Source organism: Pleurodeles waltl, chromosome 5 (assembly GCF_031143425.1).
Source record: "Pleurodeles waltl isolate 20211129_DDA chromosome 5, aPleWal1.hap1.20221129, whole genome shotgun sequence".
Classification (NCBI taxonomy): domain Eukaryota; kingdom Metazoa; phylum Chordata; class Amphibia; order Caudata; family Salamandridae; genus Pleurodeles; species Pleurodeles waltl.
The window spans coordinates 1,709,527,811-1,709,553,341 of NC_090444.1; the positions used below are offsets into that span (position 1 = coordinate 1,709,527,811).

The window sequence follows — 25,531 nt, forward strand, 5'->3', positions numbered from 1 at the left end:
AGAGGCACTGCTAGTTAGTCTGAGCAAAATGAAATATCAGGGTGACAGAGTTATTTACAAGTGGGTCAGACTTAGTCCCCCACACCATTAGCTATCCTGCTGCCTAGAAAGCCAGTAATCACATGTAGGATAATGAGAGCCCACCCAACAAAATGTCCCTCCATAACAATAGTTAAACACCGAGGGAGGAGTAGGACAAAAACACGCATATTCCTAAATAATTATAAAGCAACACCTAGAGGCGATCTGGCAGACATGTCTGATAGCTCCATATCATACATGTGACACACAGGTGGGCCATAGGCCTACAACAATGCCCTATGACGGACAGCAGATACCAAGACAAACACAGAGCACAAAGTTAAGGCATCCCAAGGCTTGTATTTTAGTGCAAAATTGTCACAACACAGACACACTAATTGTACCCTGTTTCATTGCAGAGGAACACGGATCTCCTACCGCTATGCCTGTCCATGAGTTCCCTGATGACATGGATGACGAGCCCATAAACCTCCCACAAGAGACCATTCAAATGGTCCTTGAAAGCCTCCAAACCCCACCTTCAGTCACAAGGAGGAGCACCGAAGAAGAAGCCACCACAGGAGAACCACCCGCCACCCAAATTGTAAGACCTGCCAGCTCCAACACAGCTGAGGACTCTGACGACACTGGCACCAGCTTTGAAAGAACTGTCGTTGGGGTCCAGCGGGAGCTGGCCAAGGAGGTGCGGGTGGGGATGCAAACTATGGCAGCCAGCCTTGAGGGGGTGCGTTCGTGCATGTTGTCAACTGCTGATCAGGCTGCTGCAATGCAAGCCCGAACATCGCTCTTGGAGGAACTTTTAAAAACACAGAAGGAAATCTGCACAGCTGTCATCCAGTTGACACAACAACTCCAACTGCAAGCCAGTCAACGTGTGCACGAATGCAACATAGAACCCCTCAGGGCCGACCTGGCTGCCTACCATCGTGATGTGGCTGCCATTCTGAAAAACCAGCAGGCCCTCCTTGCTGCAGTACTGCCCTTCATAACTCGACGGGGAGCAGCCCCGGGATGTCTGCCTCCATGTCTTCTAACACTGAGGTGGGTGTTGCCCCTTCACAACCAACAACAACAAGGACACACCAGGCAACACACACATCAGAAGAAGAAGACATGGAACAGATAACATTCACACGCAAGAGTACCCGGAAGCCCTAGTCCCTGCACCATGGCCTACTCTGACCAACATCCTACGTTTTGACAAATGCCAGTCTCACTCCAACTACACTCAATGACTGTTTGGCAATCCACTGTATGACTTGTCCCCATTGCCAGTGAATGTCTCTCTCCTACTATTTGGCAATTCCTGTCCCTCTGCACTGTCTGTGACATCACCCCAGCATGTCAGGAGCATCATCCACACCCCGTAGGATCACCATGTAAGAATGCACCAGAACGGACTCAGCTAACATTGTGAATGGACATTTTGCACTACAGCACCTATAAATAAATATCACTTGCACACCTATTGTGTCTCTGTGTTATTTCACACTTCAACTGTGCAGTACATAACTCCAAAGTGGCTGTGTGGCAACCATGTCGATTCTCTATACTACTGTCCTGATTTCATGTATACTGAAACATCTGTGCAGTGGCCAGGAATGCATCATAGCCTTACTATACTGAGGAAAATAACTGATGAAGGGACTAAGCATACACAATCATGCTGTGTTGGACAGAATGATGCACCATCTATAGCTATTCTAGACAACTAATGGTGGCTGAGAAATGTAGGCACCATGCAATACTTAAATAAGAAATAATGCTGTAAAATGTAAGGAATCATTAACAAATTACACTGCATCAATCACCCTTACGGAGTATACTTCCATGAAGGAAAGTCATGCTGAATCAGTACACACATGATGTAGGTCAGCAATGACAGCAACAAGACAAGAGTGTGAACAACTCCTCATCTACAAAGATCTCCCTGAACTTCACACTGCTGTCCGACCTATCTATTTACCCACAATAACAAGTCTGGAAGCACTCTTTGTGAAGTAGGATACATGCCAACCCAAAACCTTGATGATCAATGCACACTACCAATGGTGGGTCTCCCACATGGTGGATACTTACCAAGTTAGCACACGGGTAGCTGGCAAGTTAAACCTCAATATCCAGGGGATAGCGAGCATAGGACACAAATGTCATACTAAAACATTCTGCTACACTGATGTCAAGGCCATGATAATGTAGCACCTAACGCATCATGTAAAGGGTTAACAACATTTTTATTTCAATGAAGTAATAAAAGAGGCAACTAAGGGAAAGGTAAACCTACACTAATCTAACCTGACTACTACTAACCCACAACTGTCCCTAACTAACCTAAGCTAAACTTACTCTACACAGGTAACGAAACGATCTAAACATCAACCCCCCACCCACCATTATGAGACAAGACACATGCAGGACAACACTTACTAACCTACACACATACTATACTATCCTAAACAAACATATATTTTTTTGGTAATATTTTTTTAATAATTTTTTTAGTTTTTTTTTTTTAAACAGGAATCCCAACATTGCCCCCCACCCACCCACCCACACAAAAATATAAGATAGAAAGAATAAGGACCCCCCACCCTCTTCCCTAACACTAACTAAGCTAATTACCTATACTTATCCTATAACTAACCCCCAAAACCCAACTAACAGTATAAAATAGGAAAGAGGTGAGAGGGGAGGGGTAAAAGTTCAGGAGGGCAAAAGTACTACAGATTTGCCCTCCGTAGTGTGCGCCTGATGGAGCGGACCTTCTTTTTCACATAACTCATGTCCTCCCTCAGGTTGTCCACCTTTTTAACCAACTTGTCCAATTTTCAGGACAATGCCGGGAAGGCAGCTGGGTCGACAGGAGGGTCTGTGCTGGTTTGCGTGCCGGCGGAGGTGGATGTTGTGGCAGGAGTTGTGTGGCCACGGGACAGTCCTGCTACCACCACACGGCTGGGTCCAGGTCTGGAGGAAGATGCTTGGTGCGTTGCTGGGTCCACTTGGGCAGACCTGGTGGATGTGGTGTCAGTGGTTGTTGGTGGCACTGTAGGGGGAGCCTGTGGTGTGGCCCACCACGCCCCGCAGGCCCGATCTGAATGGTACTTGCGGGCCATCCTCCGATACCCACACTGCACCTGCAGGATGTGCCTGTATCTCATCGCACGGCGCTCAAAATGGTTGCGATCTGCGGCACTCAGGTTTGCAGCTGTGAAGAGAAAAGGCAAATATTTAGCTTTGGATTTGCATTGGGTGGAATACCACAATGGGTCATTTGTCCATTACTAGATATGTATTGGTTGCAGCAATTGTCACAACATAGTTCACGGAAAGGCTCAGAGGAAGTACATGTGAAACATGCATACATAAGGGCATATCACACCTAGCATATCCATGTCTCTACATGATGGATGACATCACCCTAAACTACTCATCCAAATCATACCTAACGCATTTGACATCATGGCTGCACCTCTTCTGCATACTGACTTCACTACATATGTCATTCTATGTGATAACAATCACACTCCTCACTCAATGGCATTTGGAATTAGTTGTGTGAAAAGATTGAACCCATGGGCCAGAATCAAATGTCAACACTAGGGGCCAGATGTAGGAATTTGGAAAATGCAACTAGCAATTTGCAATGCAGAACGGTGTCTCTGACACCGTCTGCGAGTCGCTATGGGGTCGCTAAGACCCACCTCATGAACATCAATGATGTGGCTTCCAAGTTGCGCCACCTTAGCGACTATGGGCACTCACGGGGATGGAGGCCTGCTGGGAACAGCAGACCTCCATGGACGTGACTGCTTTTAAATAAAGCAGGTTATTTATCCCCAAGTGTAGGCCGTTTACCTGAAAGGAAAATGAGCTGCAATTAGTAAAAAATCACAACAACTTCAATCTTGGAATATTTTACGGTAATTAGTGGTCCCTTAGACCACTGGCTGTTTTGTACAGGATTATTTCGGTCCACTCACAAAGGGGAAGGGTTACAATGGGGACCCCTTCCAGTTAGCAAGTGGGTTACCATCCACTTAAAGTGGATGATAACTGCGACTCACTTTGAAACCACGTACTCGGTTGCAAATGGGATTGACTACCACTGTGAGTTGCAAGTAGGTCTGGAAAACCCCTTTATATTTTGCATTTTGAAAAGCATTTAGCTAATATGTTCTTGACCACCAAATACATTTCGGAATAGGAACAGACGTTTGCAACTCACAAACAGAAATTTATGCCATTTGCAACGTGTAGACAGTTTGCTACATCTGGCCCTAGGTACTAACTCAAGTCACAAAAGGTGTCAAGTACGTGTAACATACTGGTTGCTACAGTCCTAGGTACCCTGTTTCACAGTAACATCCCAGTCTTTGAGGGTGGTGTGGGAAGAACAACTAACAATCCCATGTTCAATGCACACCCAGGAGTGTATAGAAAGTTCAACAAGTATGTGCCTTCACACACAACACCTATGAAGGGCTAGCAACACGTTGTAGTCAGCCAAACATTGTCACATCCCAGGTCCACACATGTCAAAATGATATGACTTAGGCCAACATGACATACTATCAGTGAGGCATGTTTTACAACACACACAGAGGAGGTAGAACACCCATTCTCATGATTCGACAGAACACCTAGGCCATTGCACTCAAGTCACACACACTTCTAGTTCACCTTGTGGAAGTACATGCCCCCGGAAGATCCGACCTACAGTGTACACAGTCCATCCTCAACTAGGAAGAAGCACTTGTCATCAGAGCCATGTGCCTAAGCTATCTGGGAGACTGTCAGTCTGATATGCAGACTCAGTTCATGGCAAGTCGCTGACCAAGTCTAACATTGACCATTGTATTCCAAATGAGTCATCCCATTCCCCATTGCCGCACAACTGGAATGACCTACAGCCCCTCAATCTGAGAGATGGCTAGGTATTGCTTTACAGAAACATAAGTCCTATTTGATATCACACTAAAACAACAATGCCAATGAACGGCGAGCGCATCAAATCATGAATTCTCTTGAACACACAGTAATCCATCATGCTTCATTACCAAACAATGAAAATAGCACTCAGGCGACACTCACTGTAGGTATGGGGTCGTCAAAATGTGCCACCTCTCCCACGGTGTACGGGGCTGGTCCACCTGTAAAGCATGAAAGGAAGAATATACTCAGACTGGGTGAACTGACAAATAATTTCTGTTACAATGACACTGTGTGAATATGACATGGTAATGATAGACTTTCCCACATGCTCATACTGCATGGATGACTTTGTATTCAACATTATCATTGGATGAGTCTCCTGCTACAGTGACACACCCTACTACACACATGCAGTGGCCAGGACAGTCATGTGTCGTCCAAGTTAACCCTCCATTAGTATGCCCCAACAATAATTTTATCCATATATCTCAGCATGTGCATCCCAGGGAGACATTCCAAAACTGGTTCCATGAGGACTGCATGACCACTCACAATCAAACAGGCTAGGTGGACATGTTCAACACACAGCAACCACACACACATGTGACTTATGTGTGGACAACATAACTAACTTCATGTGACGTGAAGGCAAAACACATGTATAGCATCATCATGTGTTTCTAATTTTCTGTCTAGCTATGGCGTCTGCATATGTAGGTATGTGGTTTCTACATGACTTACTCACTGGCCATTATGACCACTAGAGTACAAATAAAGCCGTTCACGTGTTGCTTGTCTGACACAAATGCAACACTACATTACATACAGCTACAGGCATCTAGTATGTGTTGCAAAAATGAGCCATCGGACTGGTAGCATTGGTCTTCATGCACATTCTGCAACAAATACACATTAGGGCACATATGGATACCTTTGTAGCACATCATTTGCATCATTTTGTGACGCAGAGAGGGGGCTAATTAGCAAAATACAGATAGATGTTGCAATTTGCTGCTGTTATTGCGTGAAAATGTGTTACAAAAATGGGGATATATGTGTATAAACATGGGCCTAGGTTTCCCTAGCATTACACACAGTCAGCTACTTATTTAGCAGATTGGCTAACAATCATCACATGTTCCCACACAGATTTCTATTATTCCCATGTAATTGATTTGTACTCACCAACATGGCCACCAATCCTGAGTCCCAGGTGGTCCAGCAGGTCCTGTTCCCTGGTGATCAGATCTGCCCAGCGGTGCTTCAATTGATGGACATTTCGCATGCTCCCGTAGACCCGGACCAGGTGATGGCGCCCCTTCTCCCACCGGATTTTCCTAGCCTCCGTGTGATACCCCTGTATCACACAGCCCCCAGCCTCCAGCATCAGTGGGAGGAAATGGTTAACTAGCCATATAAACCCCCCCAATTCATCTTCACCCATCCTGGACAGGCGAGGCCTACCTGACATATTGACAGCTAGAAAAATGGACAAATGAAATAAGAAAGTAAAAGTGGGAAATGGGGAAAGGTAGAGGTGTGAAAGAAAATGAAAAAGGAGAAAAATAGCCCAACTAACCCCCCAAACTATGCTACCCACAACAGACTCCCACAGACAATACAAACAATCACAGGAATAGACAAAACAAGACTAAACAGACTGAGACAATGTTATACAACAAGAATAGATTGACAAAAAGACAAAATACAAGGGACACAGGACACTAAAGCAGTAAAACACAGGACAACACCTTTCACACAACCACACAGTCTAGAAAAATCTGAGACTGCAAAGTGAAAGTGAAAGTTAACTCCCAGTACAGATTTTGTAAACAGGATATCCTATTACATCACTTTCTGCATAAAATGGCCGCCGTTTTTATTTTCCCGTTATGCGTCATATTTTCACGCATACACAATTGTGCGTCATTTTTTTTGACGCATTACATTGCACATGATGCCGAGTCAAAAAATATGATATGAATATTAATAATTTTTAATGTACATGAGATGACCAACATATTGTCCATGTTGCGTCAATTTTACCACGCATACATCATGGGCGTCATTTTTTTCCACGTACAGTAGTGCACATGATGCTGAGTCAAAAAATATGATATGAATATTAATAATTTTTAATGTACATGAGATGACCAACATATTGTCCATGTTGCGTCAATTTTACCACGCATACATCATGGGCGTCATTTTTTTCCACGTACAGTAGTGCACATGATGCTGAGTCAAAAAATATGATATGAATATTAATAATTTTTAATGTACATGAGATGACCAACATATTGTCCATGTTGCGTCAATTTTACCATGCATACATCATGGGCGTAATTTTTTTCCACGTACAGTAGTGCACATGATGCTGAGTCAAAAAAATGTATGATGTAAATTCTACTTTGATGGCTAAATATGTGACACTTTTGGATACATTTATATTTGACTCTGCACTCTGTGCACTCATGTACGTGAACAAATTATGACGCCCATGCGGTATGCCTAGAATTTGGAGCAAATTTTTCCTTATGTCTTCATGTTTTTAACTTTGGAAAGGTGATTTGTCATGGTCAAACGGTGCTATGTGATACACATTTGTGTTTGGATATGACACATGTCCGTTGTTGTATGTATAGAAGGAATTCACACTGTAATGTTTTGGATACGTTAACTAATGTATTGACCATATTTGTCAACATATTTGGGGTAATTGCTGATGGCTATTTTGAAATGATGGATGGGATACCATGATGTATTCCTTCTCCAAAATGTGTCCACAATTATGATGGTGACGCTTTTATCTGTAGTCCTAACAGGGAGTGCAATAGTCACTTACAGTTTTTATGGGGCTAACCATGTCCCATTATGATTTAGTGTTTCAGATTTGTGTTGGACTTTTGACATGTAGCCCACACATGTGCCTTATGCATGTGTTTAGTTCACAAGTACAAGATTCTTGTATGTTTTGGGGGCGGTAGAGGTGGACTTACGCCCCCAGCACCCTAGGATTTGACCATCCAGAATAGCTACTGTATCCATGGAGTATATTTATTATATCATGGCAAACCTGCAGCAGCAGGCTAATGTAAGGCCATATAGTATGAATGACTGTTGACCATTCATTCATCTCATTAGCCCATTTGACGTTTGCAGTAATGATGAATTGGAGCAAACTTGCATACCATTTTCCAATGACTATGTTTGCAAGACTCTCAGCGTTCCCGATGTGATAATGAGAATAATTTTGTTGTCTGTGTCCCTTTCTGCATAAACTGGTTTAGTGGCATGTTACATTCTTCCTGCTAGGTTCAAACTGGGACACAACTGTGATGGTCTACTTTCAAATATTAGGTTGATTGTATGACATATGTGTACATGTGTGTTGGAATGTGGATCCACTATCACCTGTCTGGGTGTATGTTGTCACTGTGACTTCAAGGTCTCCTCCTGAGTTAGTGGCAGCTGATGTTGTTCCAATTGTGTATTGCTCATATCACACACTTGAGAGAAGCCATTGATGACATGGTCACGTACACATGGATGGTCCCACCCTGTCTCTGAACACGTGTGATGTGACTTTCAAATGATCTTAAATTTTGGGCTGGATGAGAGACTGTTTCAGGTGTTTGGATCCGGCATGTGTAATTGCCACATTTGTACTCCTGTTGGGCTCTGTGTATGGTAATGTATCATGTCACATCCTACCCTCTGTGCATACAGTTGTGATGTTTATTTTTGGTGTGATGACTGTTATAGCATTCTTGCTCAATGAGACGACATTCTTCTTCAGCGATTTCAAAATAAAGGAGGTCAGAAATGCATAGGCCAAAGCATGATGTGGTGTTGGTTATCAGTGTTTATTTACAAGTGTGGAATACAAGTTATTATAATATATTAAGAAAAAAAATTATTGACAAGCTGTTGGCGCCTACGCACTCCTGCTGCCGTGTTAGGTTGTTCCCCCTCCTGTTGCAGGCCAGCATCCTCCTCTTCGTCATCCTCAGGCATGTCTGGGTCTGGTTCAAGGAGGGGAATGTTCCTTTTTACACAAATATTGTGTAATATGGCACAAGTGAGTATGATCTTACAGACCATCTCTGGGGAATAGAGTAGGCTACCGCCAGTTATGTCAAGGCAGCGGCACCTTGACTTTAGGATCCCAAAGGTCCGCTCCACAATGCTGCGTGTCCTCTTGTGGGCGTCATTGTATGCCCGCTCAGCAGCAGTATTTGGGTTCCCATATGGTGTCATTATCCAAGGCTGGATGCCATACCCCTGATCAGCTGAAAGAGAAACACAGAATGGTATCAATTAGATGTAGGAGGCACTGTTGTACGTATCTTTGATGGCAGTAGTTGTGTTGTGTTGTCTGTGACTATTTTGTGTACTAATGTGACAACCTATGGTTGTTGGTGAAAACTTTTGCATTGATTTTTTTTCCATGGCTGAGCAAGTGTTTGTTGGCTAACTGTTTGTCAGCAGGATGTATTGGTTTCTCCAGTACAGTGTGCCCTCCCTTGCATTGTGACTTGTGATACAGGTGTCCGTGTGTCCTCACTGGGGGTGTGATGATAGTTCCATGTAGAGTTGAAACATGAAAGTGTATTAGAAACGTTCATATGAACATACCCAGGCCATCCCATACCTTTAAACTTATGCATTGTATTAGTGTACAGGTTATTGTGAGACTTCCAATTTGCAAGGTGACATTTAGGCAACCACACTCATTAATGTCTTCACACTAAGCTGTAGAGTAAATTCCAACGTGTGAGAGGTTCAATGGTGACTTGTGAAACATGGCTAGTGATGTGAGTACCTCAGTGTGTTCCTGGCTAGGTGTTGCTATTGTGGTGTATGTGTTGTTTATCCTAGAGGGTTTCTGAGCAGTGTGTATATGAGTTAGATTTTTGTCCTTACCAACAAGTAGTCCATTGCCATACCGTCCATCCTGGAAGTGTTGGTTGATGGTGCAGTGACGGAAGATGAATCCGTCATGTACACTCCCAGGATATTTAGCCACAATGTTGCTGATCAGTCCTTGGTGATCGACTATGGCCTGCACGTTGATTGAATGTGTGTGCTTCCTGTTGCGGTAGAGGTGTTCACTCGCAGCAGGTGGCACAAGGCGTACGTGTGTGCAGTCGATTGCACCAAGGACGTGCAGGAAGCCACTGATGGCGTAGAACCCCTGTTTAGTTTCCTGCTGCATCTGCAGTGTGTTAGGGAAGCAGATGTGGCGGGGTGTCAGGCGAATGATGGCATCCAGTACTTTAGGCAGGAATGCGGAGAAAGATGGTTGTGATATTCCACCAACCAGGGCACCAGTTGTCTGAAACGAGCCACTTGCCAGCATGTGAAGTACGGCAAGCAGCTTTGTTTCTGTTGGGATAGTGCGGGAAGTCACTAAAGTGGGGGCCAACTGCTGTTCAATATTTGTCAGCAGCTGCTGAATGGCCTGCCAGTTCAACCGGTACCTCTGGATGATGTCTCGTTCCCTGAGGCCATGCAGGGTTGTTCTTGGGCGGAATATCCTCTCCTGCCTTCTGCGCTGTCTTTGGGGTCCCTGCTGTTGTTGTTGTAGCTGCTGTTGTTGCTGCAGGGCTCTGCGTCTACGTGCACGCTGAAGAAAAAGCACCTCCATGTCTCCCTGTTGCTGCTCTGCTGCTCTGCTGCTCTGCTGCTCTGTTGTTTGTTCTGTGTGTTCTGATTAAGTACAGGTGTGTTTGCCCCATTTTAACGCCTGCCCTGACCCAGGCATAAAAATTTCACGATATTCGTGCTTTGCGCCATTTTTTTGCGCCGCCTGCCGCGCGGGAGTCATTTTTGCCCGGAAGCATAAATACGACGCACCTCTGTGTGCGTCGGTTTTTGGACTGTAACGCCTACCCTGCATGTCATTAACGCAGGGCGGGGTGCCGCTTCCAGAAACTGACGCACATAGCGCCATTTTCCTGTGTGCGCCGGATCGGGCGTCAGGGTTTAAATATGGGGCAACGTTTGCGCTGAATGTGCGTCAAACTTTTTGACGCACATTCGGCGCAAACGGAGTATAAATATGCCCCAAAATGGCCAAGAACGGGTCAACCCCCTTGCAATGGTGTATATCCAAAATATTTGCTAACAGTCAAAGTCAACTATAGTCTTCATAAATGAACAAAAGATTACTTTAAAAAATGCAGTCACCAATCTATAGTAGTAGAAAAGAGAATTATGAGTTGTTTCAGCTTACTTAAGTGACAGTTTTGTTGTGACTATTGTTTAACTAACATTAGTATACATTCAAGGTAGCAGGACTAAATAAGTTGCAGAGCCTATACTTAGTATTTTTTTTATTGAACCGAAGAGGTTCAATAAAATATATACAATATGTATAACATATTTGCCAAAAAAGGAATACATGTAATCAAAATGGCACCTAAAATCACACCTCATGGTCTACGAGTCGCACACAATATGCACATATAGTGAAACACTGAAATCACATGGTGATGAGGGTCCACGCTCTGTATGAGGCATGGGGACACAATAATGTAGAGACAAATGCTTGATGTGTTGGAGTTACGCATGGCATCTAAATTATATGATGTTCTCCCCTGTCTATCAAAGTGGAGCCTATAAGGACAATAGTTGTGAATATCTGGAGCATACCACAAAGCAGGAAACAAGGGGATTATTCTTGTTGAGTGTTTCATACCGTCTGATGTTCCAGCAATGAAGCCGTCTTCCAACTCTCGTAGTGTGGGCCATATCTTGTAGTGACGGTGGATACAATTAACAGCATAATAATCAGATGGTTCCATGACACTAATAAGAAAGGGCACTATTAAGCATTGAACTTCACCATAAACAAGGATACAGCAAAAAGTTTTATGGGCATCTCCCAACTCTATACAGGTATTGCACAATTCACTATTAAAAAAGGCAGTATCCCCCAATATACTGATGATATATAAAGACCAATGAAGAGATTATTAATTACCATTAGTTTCATTATTTCCAACAACTGGGTAGTTCTCAATTTTATTAATCATTGGGACACCTAACATTTTAGCCTAATTCTGGTGACCATTAAATCACAAACAAAATTAGGTTCAACAAATGTCCAATTAGGAGAACAGTTTTACTTATTCCCACTTTAGGTATACCATATTATACAACATAGATGTTTGTCTCCATCCTCTTGTTGTCTGTGGTTAGACTACCCATATTCAGGTGAGCACCAATGTGAATAGTTGAATAGTGTTTACCTCAACACATTTGCAGTGCCTTTTTAACAAATGTGTTATGGTGAGATTTGCATGACAGTATGAAAACATACAAAGCGTTGCATTATCAGCCCTAAATATGTGAAAAGAAGAGGCCTATTATGATGTATATTGTTTCTTTTATTTGCCTCTACAAGTCGGATTCCATAAAGTAGGATTGTGCTGAGACATAGGTTACTTCTTTGTTGTTACTATAGAAAATATTTGTAAGAAATTGAGGTTATTGGTTGAGGAGAATAAAAGCCCCACTGCGCCAACAACCAAAATCCTTGTAAGGGTAAACTACAAAAGTTACTAAATTAGCCTGCGCTTAACCTTCTGGAACCTTGGTGCAAAATCAGTCAGGCTTAATTGAGAGGCAACGTGTAAAGGATTCATGCAGCACAGAAACAGGAATAAAGTGAAAACACAACACAAGACAAACCGCAAACCAATTTAGAAAAACAGTACATTTTAATAAATACTATTATTCCAGAATGACAAAACTATAATCGGTAGAACTGGAGATACTCAATTTTAAGGTTTTAGGTGAAAGTAGCACCAAAAAGCAGAAAGCGTCAACTTTGGGTATCTGGTCACGCAGGACCATGACAAATTCACAAGTTCAGGCCAACCTCGATGGAGTGTGGGCCAGGTAAAGGATTGAGTTTGGCCCACTAGAAGTTGAAGCTTTATGCCCTTGGCATTAAGATGCAAGGCCCTTTGTCAGGTTGCATTGTGCTCCATGAGTTCCAATGAAGCCGTTGATCAGGAGCTAGGAGGTGCATGTTATATGGTCCTGTATTGGGTTGCGTTGCACTGTTTCTGCCACTTTCCTACAGGTTTCTTTGCTGGTTAATGCATGTGTATATGTAGCTTCTGTATGTAATGGATGTATGGATCATGTATGATAAATGTGCCTGTGGCCACACTGAAATTCATTATGTTTTTCTACAGTCCAGTGTTATCTAAGATGGAAAGTGGATAGAGCCCCAGATAGTAATGTGAACTTAAGTTTTCTCTAGGACATTCCAGAAGTCCTATGAAGTGGGTCAAACTTATTTGTGTGGAGCAGGAGATCCAGATTGTGCCTATGAAGCTTAGGGAGTTTTTTCCACCCTCTCATGCCACATTATTCACTGGAAGTGCTAGTCTCTATGTGTTATCACATAGTTAAGTGGACAGCTCATGCCTCTTTCGTATCCTAGCTTTGAGTCTTCCCTAACAGGTGGCTCCCAACTCAAACTCATGTTTCTGCTGATACCTAAAGACAAAGAATATGGTTAGACCAGTCTCTGATGAACAAAAAAGCCAGGAACTGGCTTCAGCTGTTCTCAGAGCTGACTATCACAAAACACAAATGTGGTCTACAACTTTAGTATAAAGATAGAACAAAAACATCAAGCCTGGTTGCCCGTATGTTACTCTACCAGAATCCCGGTCCCATTCCAGTGGTAACCAGAAAACCAAGTGGCGGACAATAAAGGTGGGGTTTGCAGCAAACCTACCAGAAGGGGCTGTCTGGACCCTGCCTTGAAGGAGGAAGCTGAATGGCTGCTTAGGAGGGGAATGGGTGGTGCCTTTGCATGTGGAAGACATGGCCAAGAGACAAAGGAATACAAAGGGCAAAGACAAGATAAACTGAAGCGCTCTTCTATGACACAGGAGGGGACATGTGTTGCTCTACTTGAGGGTGTGGCCTGGAAGCACTGAAGTATCACTGCAGCATGAGCAGAAACCAGATCACCTGTGTCTGCAGAGTATCAGAAAACACAATTCAATGACTTTTCTACACAAGTGACCAGGTGCCTAGAAAGACCAAGGTGATAGAGAATCCTTACCACATCCCATGATTTGCATTGAGAAACCAGTATAACAGAAAAGGAACTGTACCAAGAAGCAAGACCTCCTCCATTCATGAAGGAGACCTCAACCAACACTGCTTACTCACTCTGGCAACCCAGGATGGCCTTCTGACCTTTTTGGGTGAGACGTTTGTGCTCAGGCCAGAAGAAAAACCCATGAATCAAGATCCACTGGACCACATTCATTGCAACCCATTTGAAAACTCCTTCCACCTGTTACTTGTCATGCCAATGCATATCTGAATCAGTGTGCACAAGTGTACTTTTCGTGGACCACATCCATGTTGGCTGGAACGGTGCAGAGGCATCTCAATTCTCACTCTGTGGGGTGTGCTGAGTGCACCATGAATTCCTGCAGGTACAGCCTGCCACTCAGAACTTGCACTGAACGTAACTTACAAAACATGGAACATACCAGCAAAGGGTTGCACTCAGATTAGGCAGTGAATATTTGCATTGGTGAAGTACAACTCTTTCTTCTTCATAAAATAAATAACTTGAAGGAAATTGATTTACTAATACATTTTGGATGATTTGTTGAGTTTCTCCCCCCACTCCCCCTCCCTGAATGATCCTTGGGCTGCTTGACTTCACTATCCTGAGGTACTCCATTTTGAGTTCAATAATAAGGTTCAGTTCCAGGACATCTGTGGTAAAAGGTAGTGATTGTTAAGCCTTGAGCCCAGTAACCACTGATTGCCTTCGGACTCCTGAAAAAGAATTCTACAAATTGGTAGTTGCTTAATTTCATTTTTGTTGAATGGTATTTACTCATATCGTCTCAAATCCCCAGCTTGTGTATAAGTTAATGGTCATACTCTTGTAGTCTCAACTCCCACCTCTCGATGCGAGGGAGCATTTTGACCTTTGGGTTTACGAAAATAGTGAGCAACCTCTGGTGGTCTGTGATGATGGTAAATCATTTTTCCATAGAGGAATAAATGAAAATGTTTGCAGGCCCACACCACAGCCACACTCTCTCTCTCGGGCTGCGAGTAGGTAAGTCCTTTTTCAGATAGTCTTCAACTGGCATAAGCTACAATCTGTCTCTGAGCATCCAGATGGCCATAGTGTTGAACAAGCATTGCCCAAGCTCCACTAGGCTCACATCCACTGTGACTTTGGTTCGTAATTTAGGGTTAAAATAAATTACGAACCGAAGTTCAGTTTCAGTTGCATTCTCAATTGCATGCTTTGTGTCTTTGAAACTTTGCATTCAGGAGACCACTGGTACAGGACATTTTTCTTTGTCAATTCTGTCAAAGGGGCCCTCACGGTAGCAAAGTTACAAATGTATCTTGAGCAATAAATGGCCCTGCTTAAATCAATGACAGATTTTGCACCTTGTCGGGATCAGGAGTCATTCCCCCATCAGATAATCTGTGCCCAAAGAACTTAAGTTTGGTTTTGTTTAACTCACACTTTGTTGCATTTAGAATGAGACCTGCATCAGCAAGTAACTGGCACACTTGCGTAAGGGTCTTGTGTTCTTTCTGCATTTTCACAAAAACCAGTATGCCAGCATGAGTGACAGGTTGGATTACTCAGCTCATAACATCCTGAAATATCTCTGCAGCCAAAGACACTCCACAACTTAGGGGCAAATTTACAAGCCCCTAGCGCCACCCTAGCATCATTTTTGTTTTACAGTAAGGTGGCTTTAAGGGGGCCTTTTTCCTGTGCCGTATTTACAAAGTGGCACAATGCTTCTGCCTCACTGAGACAGTGTTTCTGATTCAGTGTGCTTTCAAGTATACCTTTTAACAAAGGTTTCAATTAAGATGGTAGTCAAAGGGGCTCTAAAAATGCCCTGAAAATTAATATGTGATATTGTTTAAAATGCCCTTCAAATGTTTCTTTAAACGATATTCAGTCTTATTGAGTAGTACTGACCATTGTTTTGTGAAATGCCCCAGTGGTCACACAAATGTCCTATGGGAAAGGTATGAAGTCCAATTGTAAAGTTGCATGTCAACCTATTCCCGTTAGAGCCCACTCAATTGAGGATTCCTGTCTACACCTTGAATAGGGTATATCAAATTTGTTTTACATCTCTATGTATGTATGTATATGTATTCCTATTTCAAAAAGCCAGTAAAAAGGCAGAGGAGTGATGAACATGGTCAACAATGAGCATAAAGTCAACTAGTAATAGGAGAGGAAGCAGGATGGACAGTTAATGCATTGTGATGTAGTGTTCTTTTGAGACATCTGTCATCAACTCTTTCCTAAAGTGGAGAAGCATTTGTATGATCCTGACGAATATTAGGTTGTTGTTCTAGATCCTGGGTACATGGATATAAAATGCCTCTTTCCTTGTTTTTTTTTTTTTTTTTACAATGCTTGGTCTACAGTTTGGTGGGTTCCTCACTGTGGGTATGCTAAGAACCACTAAAGATGGTGACCTTATCTGCAAGATAAGCTGAATTCTTGTTGTGATGACTTTGTAAATGATGCAACTGGTTTTGAAGATGGCGTGGCTTGGCATGGGGAGCCAAGGAAGTTTTATCAGGATGGAGTTGATGTGATCATATTTCTTCAGGCCCTGCATGGTGCATGCTGAGGTGTGTATGATGCCCTTGTACCTTCAACATGTTTCACGCCAATGCATACACCTTGTTGAATGTTTTAAAATTCTGTATTCCTATACCTACAATGCAAATTAATAAAAAGTCTGAATAACATTTAATTGAGAAGTAAATTTTTCCTTTTGTTTTGCAGCAAACATAATAACCACTGGAACAGAGAGTTCCAGTACAGCGTCCTCAAAGGGTAAGCTAATACAACCATAACTTCCATAATGTGTGGCTTCCAAGAAAGGAATCGCTTGCTAGCCTTTCCTATCTGGTGACTCTGACCTGTAAAGATTGATTTCCCCAGGAATTAACTCCAACTTTATTGTGAAAGAGAAAACAGTTAGATGGACATAAAATAAATAGTCCAATTGTCAACGAGATTAGCACATTTTGTCTTTTTCGAAAAGCTCCTATAAAATCTGGTTATCATTCTTGATTTGACCCCAAAATGTCAGCCGAAAGCAATCACTCACATAGCGTGAAATTCTTATTTTATTTAGCCAATAGATGCCTCTTCTCCATTTGCTTGTGTGTGACTGCTGCAGCACCATTTTATTTGTTAATACACTGTAGTCCCTCCAGAGCCAACTTGGTAAAGGGCAGCAGCACAAACGCATTCTGCTTATTACTCTAAGTCATATTTATTCTATAGCTACATAGTGTCCTTATTTCGGTTTGACCAAATTCCTAAAAATCTCATTGCTTGAATATTCATGTGTGCTTAATTTCACACAGCTTACTGCTGCCCTATTTCATTTTGTATGTTAAAGGCTCATTCTCTATGGATACCAACCTTTGGGAATGGCTGTTTGTTTTTCTTTTCTGCCTAGTGCGCATGCTTAGTGTCCTTACTTGAAGGCGGGGCATACATATCTACGTGACTCCACTACACTGCCTTGCTGAAGCATTGTACACTTAGGTAAATGCTTTAACCAAGATCAACAATCTTTTCACCCATCTAGAATACAAAATAGTTAGGATTAACACAAAACTACAAACATATCTTAATTTACAGTAGGACCAATGTGGCCATACAAGGAAAACCAAGCCCAATTTAAAGGTTCAAGGGTGTTTATTACAAACTAATGCACAGGTTATTGTAAACAATTCTAAAAATAAAACTATGAAGGTGCAAGATCACCATAGGGTTTCTGAATCTTAGGATAAAAGAAAGCTTAATCAACATTAAACATACTAAAAAAATTGTTGCAAGCTACACAAAATGGAAAAAAAGGACTTGATGAAACCAGCTCTTCCCAACATGGAAACAGATTAAATGCATCAAAGTTCAAAACACATTGGGGAAATCCATATAGGAAATTTCACTACCTGATATGCACTGGGCAATCAAATTGGGGGACAAAAAGTAATATGCACAAATAGGACAAAAATAATTTGGAAGAATGACATCAGGGCCCACTGAAGACTAATTAAGGCTGGTAAAAAAAGAAAGCGTCAGCATTTAGAAGCTCTGTCAAGAGACTTCTCACAGGGTCAGAAGAATCCTAAGTCTAATGTTTTAGCATTTGAGGATGGTTGGGAAATACAGAAATCTCTCACTAGGGATTCCATAAGAAAGAGTCCATGCAGCACGTCACCAGCTAAAATGACAAAGGCAAAGAATTCAGCAAAGTCTTTGGTCGGAGGGCATAAGGAAAAATGGTAAAGTGCTTGGGATATCGGCAATTGAACAAACCAAGCACAGTCTAGAAGGGAATGGCTTCTATCAAAGTCAGGAAAAAATAGCTGAAAGTTCCTCGAGGAATGGTAAGTTACAAGCCACAAAATGTTCTGATTTGTTGAAAAGTTCTCAATTTTGGATCGAACGATTCCATTATCCAATCAAGGGGCTATCACACATTGATCATCTGCAACATTAGCAAAAGTTCACTACACCAACAAGAGAAAGGGGTCCATCTTCTTCTCCTGTATGAATTTGTATTACAATTGTCCATAGTTCCTCCATGTTCTCACTGCATGGACAACTTCCCAAGCTCACAGGGCATAGAACAAGAGGACATTTGCCGCCACATTAGTGTCATTTGTTTAATGCTAATGTGGTCCAATGAAGCCAAAATTTCAGTGCCAGATTTAAAAAGTGGCGCAATGCATGCATTGCTCCACTTTGTAACCCCTTGCACCACATTACGGCTAGACCAGGCATAATGTCCGCAAGGGGGGCGTTCGCCTGTTAGGGGTAGGGTGAAAGAATGGTGCAAAGAAATCTAAAAGATTTCCTTGCGCCATTGTTGGTGGAATTTTGAACGACTGCTCAGAGCAGGCGTTAAAATGGGGCACCCCATTGGTTACAATGGGCTGCTATGTACCGTTCAGGGTTAGTGCCAAAATGTTGGTGCTAATCCTGAACAGTACATGAATAGTGTCAAAACCTTTGACGGTATTGCCCCTACCCTGTGCCATGGTGCGCTGTATTTTAAATACAGTGCACACATGGTAGCTGTAGGGAGGGCGCTAAGGGGTGCAAGAAAAGTGGCACTACACTGGGTGCAGTGCCACTTTTCTTAAATCTGCCCCTTGATTTCCTAACAAATATTCAGTGATATTGGAAACTTTTGAAACATAAACTAACACTTCATGTGAATGAAACCTCAGAGAGATGCCATGTTAGCAAGTGGAGCCTTGCAGACTGCACCCTCCTTCGTGAGAAGGATGTCTAACGTAAGCCTGTTTTGAAAAATCATTGATCTAATAGCAACCATTTCTGTGTCGACTAACAAGAAAGAACCTGCAGTATTTGTGGACAATTTATCTGCAACTTTCTTATCTTCAGATTTTTCAGGATTACTCCAACAGATGGAATCAATGCACCACAAATATCTCCTACTACCTCTGAAGCACTGGCAACTCTCTTGACTCGGGCATTAGACTTCTTATCCCATACAGGATCATCAAAGTGATCCATGTGATACACCTTTGGATACACTACTCCTAGATAGCATGTACCATACCATCCTTTCAGCTCTGTGAAAACATGAATTATGCCTGTTTTCCAAAAATGAATGGACTCCTGATGTAGCGGGTCTTGTCCTGCTAACATAAAAGTCCAAACACTTTTAAACCAAAACACATCTACATTCATTAGTCCCTACAAACACTGTCAGTCTTCAACTTGGGTCTGTGTATACACAATTTCCCTACATGTTGCCAATCTCTACCCAGAGCTGCTTGTTTCCCTGTGGCTAAGTAAGCAATTTCTTCTTTTCCCCAACTTCGAACTATCACTCCTGTTTCTGCCTTTGTTTTCATCCCTTTTCTTCTATCTTCCACTTTTTCTATAAACTCCTTTTCTCCTAGAAAAAGAATACAGGTCAGATTGTTTCTGTGGGCACAGACTGTACCAAATGTCAGAGTAGGTATAAAAAATCATGCTACTGTGTCAATGTTTTTAGCTTTTGCAAGGCTGCACCAAATGCTTTATGATGGGGACAACTGAAAAGACATAATCATACTTTGGAATAATAATACTGGAAACACATATAGCAGTTTTTAATCTGCATTATTCCTACGTACTTATACAAAAGTTTATAGTACACATATGTTGACAGGTCTTTTCTGTACCCATCTGCATATAACACCTCGTCTAAAAATTATTTTTTGAATACAACAGGTACTGTATGATCTGGGGTACTTGGGGATCTAATGTTTCCAGAATTAAAATGTGTGGGTAAATTTTGTCCAAACAATAACAACATCATCATTGAAGCTGCAACAACTAATATTCCTACACTACTACTCCTTGAGTTCTCTAATTTCAGATCAAAAATGTTTGTGAGCAAAGCAAATAGTGACGAAAAAGTTGCCAATATTAATTGCAAATAAATTCATCTTGATCGTCAAGAAAGTTCATCTAGTTTTGTACAAAGAGTTCAAAAGTTATTGTCAGTACAAGTTGCAGTTCAAATTAATTCATATCTACTTCAAGAATGCAATATCACAGTCTGCCAATGGGCAAAGAAATTTCACAATTAAGCTCCAGCACGAGAAAGTACTCAAAAATGTTCATCTGTATTTGGATTGTTGAATCAAAGGGCTATAAATCCTTCTCTCTTTTATTAGTTGCAAGGTATGTCCATTCAGGTGCTGTGTACCTTTAGCTCAGTATTCTTCTTCTCTTTGATCTTCGAGCTACTGGTCTTTCAGCATCATTGTCACCTTGACAAGACTCTTCAGTTTCTTCTGGAACAGTTGTGGGTATCTGCACGTCTGGCCCAGTTTGCTTACTCGGCCATTTACCCCCAGGCACAACACGACTGGCTACAACCGTGGGTCCTTCGTCAGCACCTGAGCTTTGCACTGTCAACCGTTTCCATCTCAGCCCTTCTGTACCAACTGCTGCTGTTGTTTACTCACTCAGATCCCCCTGGCTGTTTTCTCATCCCTAACAGCATGACTAACTTGTTCTTTATGATTCACTGTAGTCACTGTAGTCAATCCTTCAGAGACAGGTGCTGTATCATCAAAGGGACCTGGCACTTTCTGAGTGTGTGCAGCATGCACCCGATTTAGAAGACCAGATCACGTCACAGCTGTTGTGGTCACCAGAATCACCTGGTGAGGTCCTTTCTAATGTGGCTCTAAGCAGTACTTTCTCACAAGTTTTCTACCATGAACCAGTCACCAGTACACCGGTCATGGCACAGCTCCTACTGCGGCTGGACTGTTGCTTCTCCAACCTGATGAGAAACAGAATGAACCATGTCAGCCAGTTCTTTGCAATAATCTAGTAACACTTAATCTGGAATGTTCACTAGTGCATTTGCTGAGACAGCTGGTAATCGCATGGCATGTCCAATTATTATCTCATGGGGTGATAAGCCAGTCTTTCAAGCTAGAGTACAGTGCAAACTCATCAAAAGAAGAGGCAATGCATTAGGCCATTTCAGAGTGATAGACGCACCAACTTTCACCAATCTGGATTTCAAAGTTATGTTATTCTGCTCCATCAGTCCGGAAGCCTCAGGCCTGGAACTGCACTGTAGTCTTTGCTGAACTTGTAGTGCTGCACTCAGTAATCTCAACACCTCATTGTTGAAGTGGTTCCCTTGATTTAACTCTAGAGAAGTCAGGCATCTGAAATGTGGTATCAAGTCCATAAGCAACAGTTTTGCTACTGTGAGACTGTCATTTCTCATGGTTGGGGTAAACTTCAACCTACCGGGAGAATATGCACACATTGACCAAGATATATCTCAGTATATTGCATAAAGGCAATTTGATAAAATCAAGCTACATTCAGTTGAAGGGTCCTCCTGATCTCCCGATGTGACTCAATGTAACTGCTGTGCGTTTCCCTACATTAATCTTCTGACAACTGTCACACCTGTGAGAAAGGGCTTCAGCCATTAATCTGAATCTGGGATTAAACCAGTTCTGACAGAACAATTGCACCAGTATCTCATGTCCCACATGTGTAGGACTATGGTAATCCCTAGTCATAGGTGGCAACAAGTTATTAGGCATCACAACCCTTCCATCACTTGAAACCCAACCATCATCAGCATCTCTTTTCACACAACCTGCTCCAATCCAACCCAGCTGTTCTTCTTCTGGCACTTCTTCCTGCAATGTTTTAATCTCTTTCCAGGTACCTATAGCAGTTAACAAAAGATTGTGTTCCGTTTTATCCTTTCAGTCACTGGAATATTCTCAGTTGAAGGCAGTACAGTAAGGCTGAGTATCTTGTGATTTAATCAGCTTAATTATTGCCTAGTGCAATAAAATCATCTGCTTTTCAATGATCTGAACTTCACAGCTGCAATCTGGGTAGGCATTTTAATACATTTAACAAGTTGTGAACCTTCCCTTCATTTCGGATGGATATGCCAGAAGAGGTCATGAATCCTCTCTGGGACCATGACTGTCCAAAATCATGGACAACACCAAAACCATACTGTCTATCGATGAAAATTGTCACTTTCAGCTAATTGGAAACACAGCATGCTCTAGTAAGAGCCACTATTTCGGTTACTTGGGCAGAAAAGACTCATTTAAGCCAGGAAGCTTTAGTCACACCTGAGACTGTACAAACAGTATAACCAGTTTTCAGGGTTCCTTCATGGTCTCTCAAACAGGAGCCATCAACGAACATCAGTTCATCGTTTTCACTTAAGGGGGTGCCATGAATATCCGTTATTGGTTTGGTGCATAGTTCGGAGACATCTAGGCAGTCATGTTCAACCTCATCCACAACATTTGTATATCAACAGTCACTACCGTTAAGTTTGCAGGATTTAAATGTGTACACCTTTTTAGGGAAATGTGTAGCAAGGCTAAAAGGGTTGCTCTTAATGTGTTAGTCGTGTGTTTGTAAGGTGCTGCTTTTTTTGGGGGGGTTAACATAATCTCAACAGAGTGGGGGGAAAAAACCATCAGAGGATGACCCATAACAATGATTTCACACTGTTCAATGCTGACACCTGTGGCTTTGGCTGACTTGAGACAGTCGGGCAAAGCTAGAGCCACAGGTTCAAGCGTAGCAGAAAAATAAGCTATTGCCCTGTTGGCACTTCCATAAGGCTCAGTCAAAACCTAGAGAGTGCACCTCTCCCTTTCACAGCAAAACAAAGTAAAACATTTCTTGTAATCAGGCATTCCAACAGCCGAGGCATGAGTTTTTTCCTCTGCTCTGTGGAAGCATACAAACAGTTGTCATCCAATAGTACTGGATCAGACACATTTATGTGTCTCACCCTTGGTAAAGGCTTGGTCAAAAAGGACAAGTTTTAAACCACTGACAACAGTAGCCAACCATTCCCAGGAACATCCTGACTTCTTTTTGAGTTGTTGGGGGATTTATTTTCAGAATTGCTGTTATTCTCTCTTGGGACACTTTCCTCTCACCTTTCTCAGTTTGGTGTCCTGGGTGCAAGACTTCTCTCTTACAGTACTGTAATTTTGTTAGGGGTACTTTATGACCATTTACATCTAAGTGGTTTAACAGGGTAATAGTACTTCCATGCTTCCTGAGTATTAGATACCACTAACAGGTCATTCATATAATGAATCAGGACTGAGTGAAAAGGCATTTCTAGGGACTCCAGATTCTTCTTTAGAATCTGATGAAAAATTAAAGGACTCTTCGTATACCCTTGTGGGACTCAGTACCATGTCAAAACACAGTGGGATCGAAAAGAATGACTGACAAAGGTCAGTCACAGTGAACCACTCTGCTTCACATGGAATCTGAAATAATATTACTGGTGGATTCTATACCTCAGGACCTCAAGGAACCACTATCTCATTCATTTTTCTTAAGGTCCTGGACAATGCAATACTTTCCACTCGGCTTATGCAGTCCTAGATTGGGAGAGTTACATGGACTTCCCATTATCTCTTTTAGAATCCTGTGCTCAATCAGGGACTCTATCATCAGGGTGATCCCGGCAATTACATCAGGTGTCATGTTATATGAAGGTATTCTAGGTTACAACAAAATTTAGCTTCAACAACTTTAATAACTCGAATCTCTTTTCCTGAAAACTCCCAGATTTCAGGGTACACAGAGTCTTTTAAATCTTCAGGTAAATAATTACAATTTAACAAAGGGTGCAATGTGTCACTTGTGGTCTGATTGACAATTTTTAATGCCACATCCTCATCATTGGGGTGTGAATCTCAATACTACTTGACGTACAACTGATGGAAAAGTTTAACTTGCATAGCAAGTCACATTCAAATAGACTCATAGGGCTCAAATCACACACCACAAATTGTTGTTCATCTTAAAGGGACCTATTGTTATAGGGCCTGATTCAGTTACTCAGTTTATCAGTTGCTGATTTGTGAGGGAGGGCTGGGTCCCCAGAGCAGAATGTCTTCTCCGTGATTCCAGGTTCAACAACCACCAGCGCTCAGGTAAGACACCATCACTAACCTTACCTATAGAGGTCGACTGAACCTTTGGACTTGGCGAAGAGTGTAGTAGTCAGAATAATTCAATCACAAATCAATTACATTTTACCGTAAACAATACTAAACACCATAATCAAATAAACACTAAATCAAACCCGAAACTGATTAAAATGTCAGAAGCTTTAATACAGTCCCAAAATCAATGTCACATGTATGGTGGGCAAAACTAAAATATATATACATACATGAAAACTATAGGCTGACCGAAACGTCTGAAAAAATGTAGCCTACTAAACATCAATACTGTTAAACTCTCCCAAAGAATATTGTAGATTAGCAACACTATGATATACACATTATTATTAGAATGCAAAGCAGATGATGGTGACATCAGAACATTATCAAAATACAGTTTAACATTCGGTTTCAGATTTCAGGTGTCAGAGCTGGGCCATTCCTATCACTAACATAAACTTGGACTTGCATGTGTGGGAAAGGCGTTAATACATGCGAACAAAAGCAAAAAATAAAAGAAAGACAAAAATAATTTGGAAAAGCATCTAACTAGGATAACTCACTATAAAAATATGATGGTGTAAGTACGTAAGTGAAAGGAAACAAGAAATCACATTTAGTTATACCTCTCCTCCTAGGACAGCAGACAGCGATGATTCATCAGACAGGACGGTCACATTCTTCCGGCCTCAGTTGACAGCAGCATGAGGACAGTGCAGAACACGGGCTGCACATAGGAAAGATCAGCAGGTCATAATTAGTTGGCCTTATTAGTACTGAACCACATAACAGTATAGGGCAGTTAAGACTAAGATGAGGAAAACTCATCAGGGAACTTAGAGAATAAGAGTGTGACAGTAGATTTAATACAGAAGTGGACAGCTTTGAGGCAGGAAGGAATCTGAGAGAAGACTGTCTCCAACAGCACTAACTAAAGAACTAACTCCAGATTTAAAGTTCCCCACTGTAGGAAAGT

The 25,531-nt window shown here is 42.1% G+C and overlaps 1 protein-coding gene across 5 annotated transcripts in view; it reads left to right on the forward strand.

Annotated features, from left to right (window-relative positions):
• Positions 1-25,531, forward strand: part of LOC138296693 (adhesion G protein-coupled receptor F5-like) — a 912,996-nt gene that overhangs the window by 137,625 nt on the left and 749,840 nt on the right. For all 5 annotated transcript variants that reach the window (XM_069236060.1, XM_069236064.1, XM_069236063.1 and 2 more), the window contains one exon: positions 16,814-16,864. In XM_069236060.1, the coding sequence (XP_069092161.1) occupies positions 16,814-16,864 (51 nt within the window). The remainder of the gene's footprint in view (positions 1-16,813; positions 16,865-25,531) is intronic.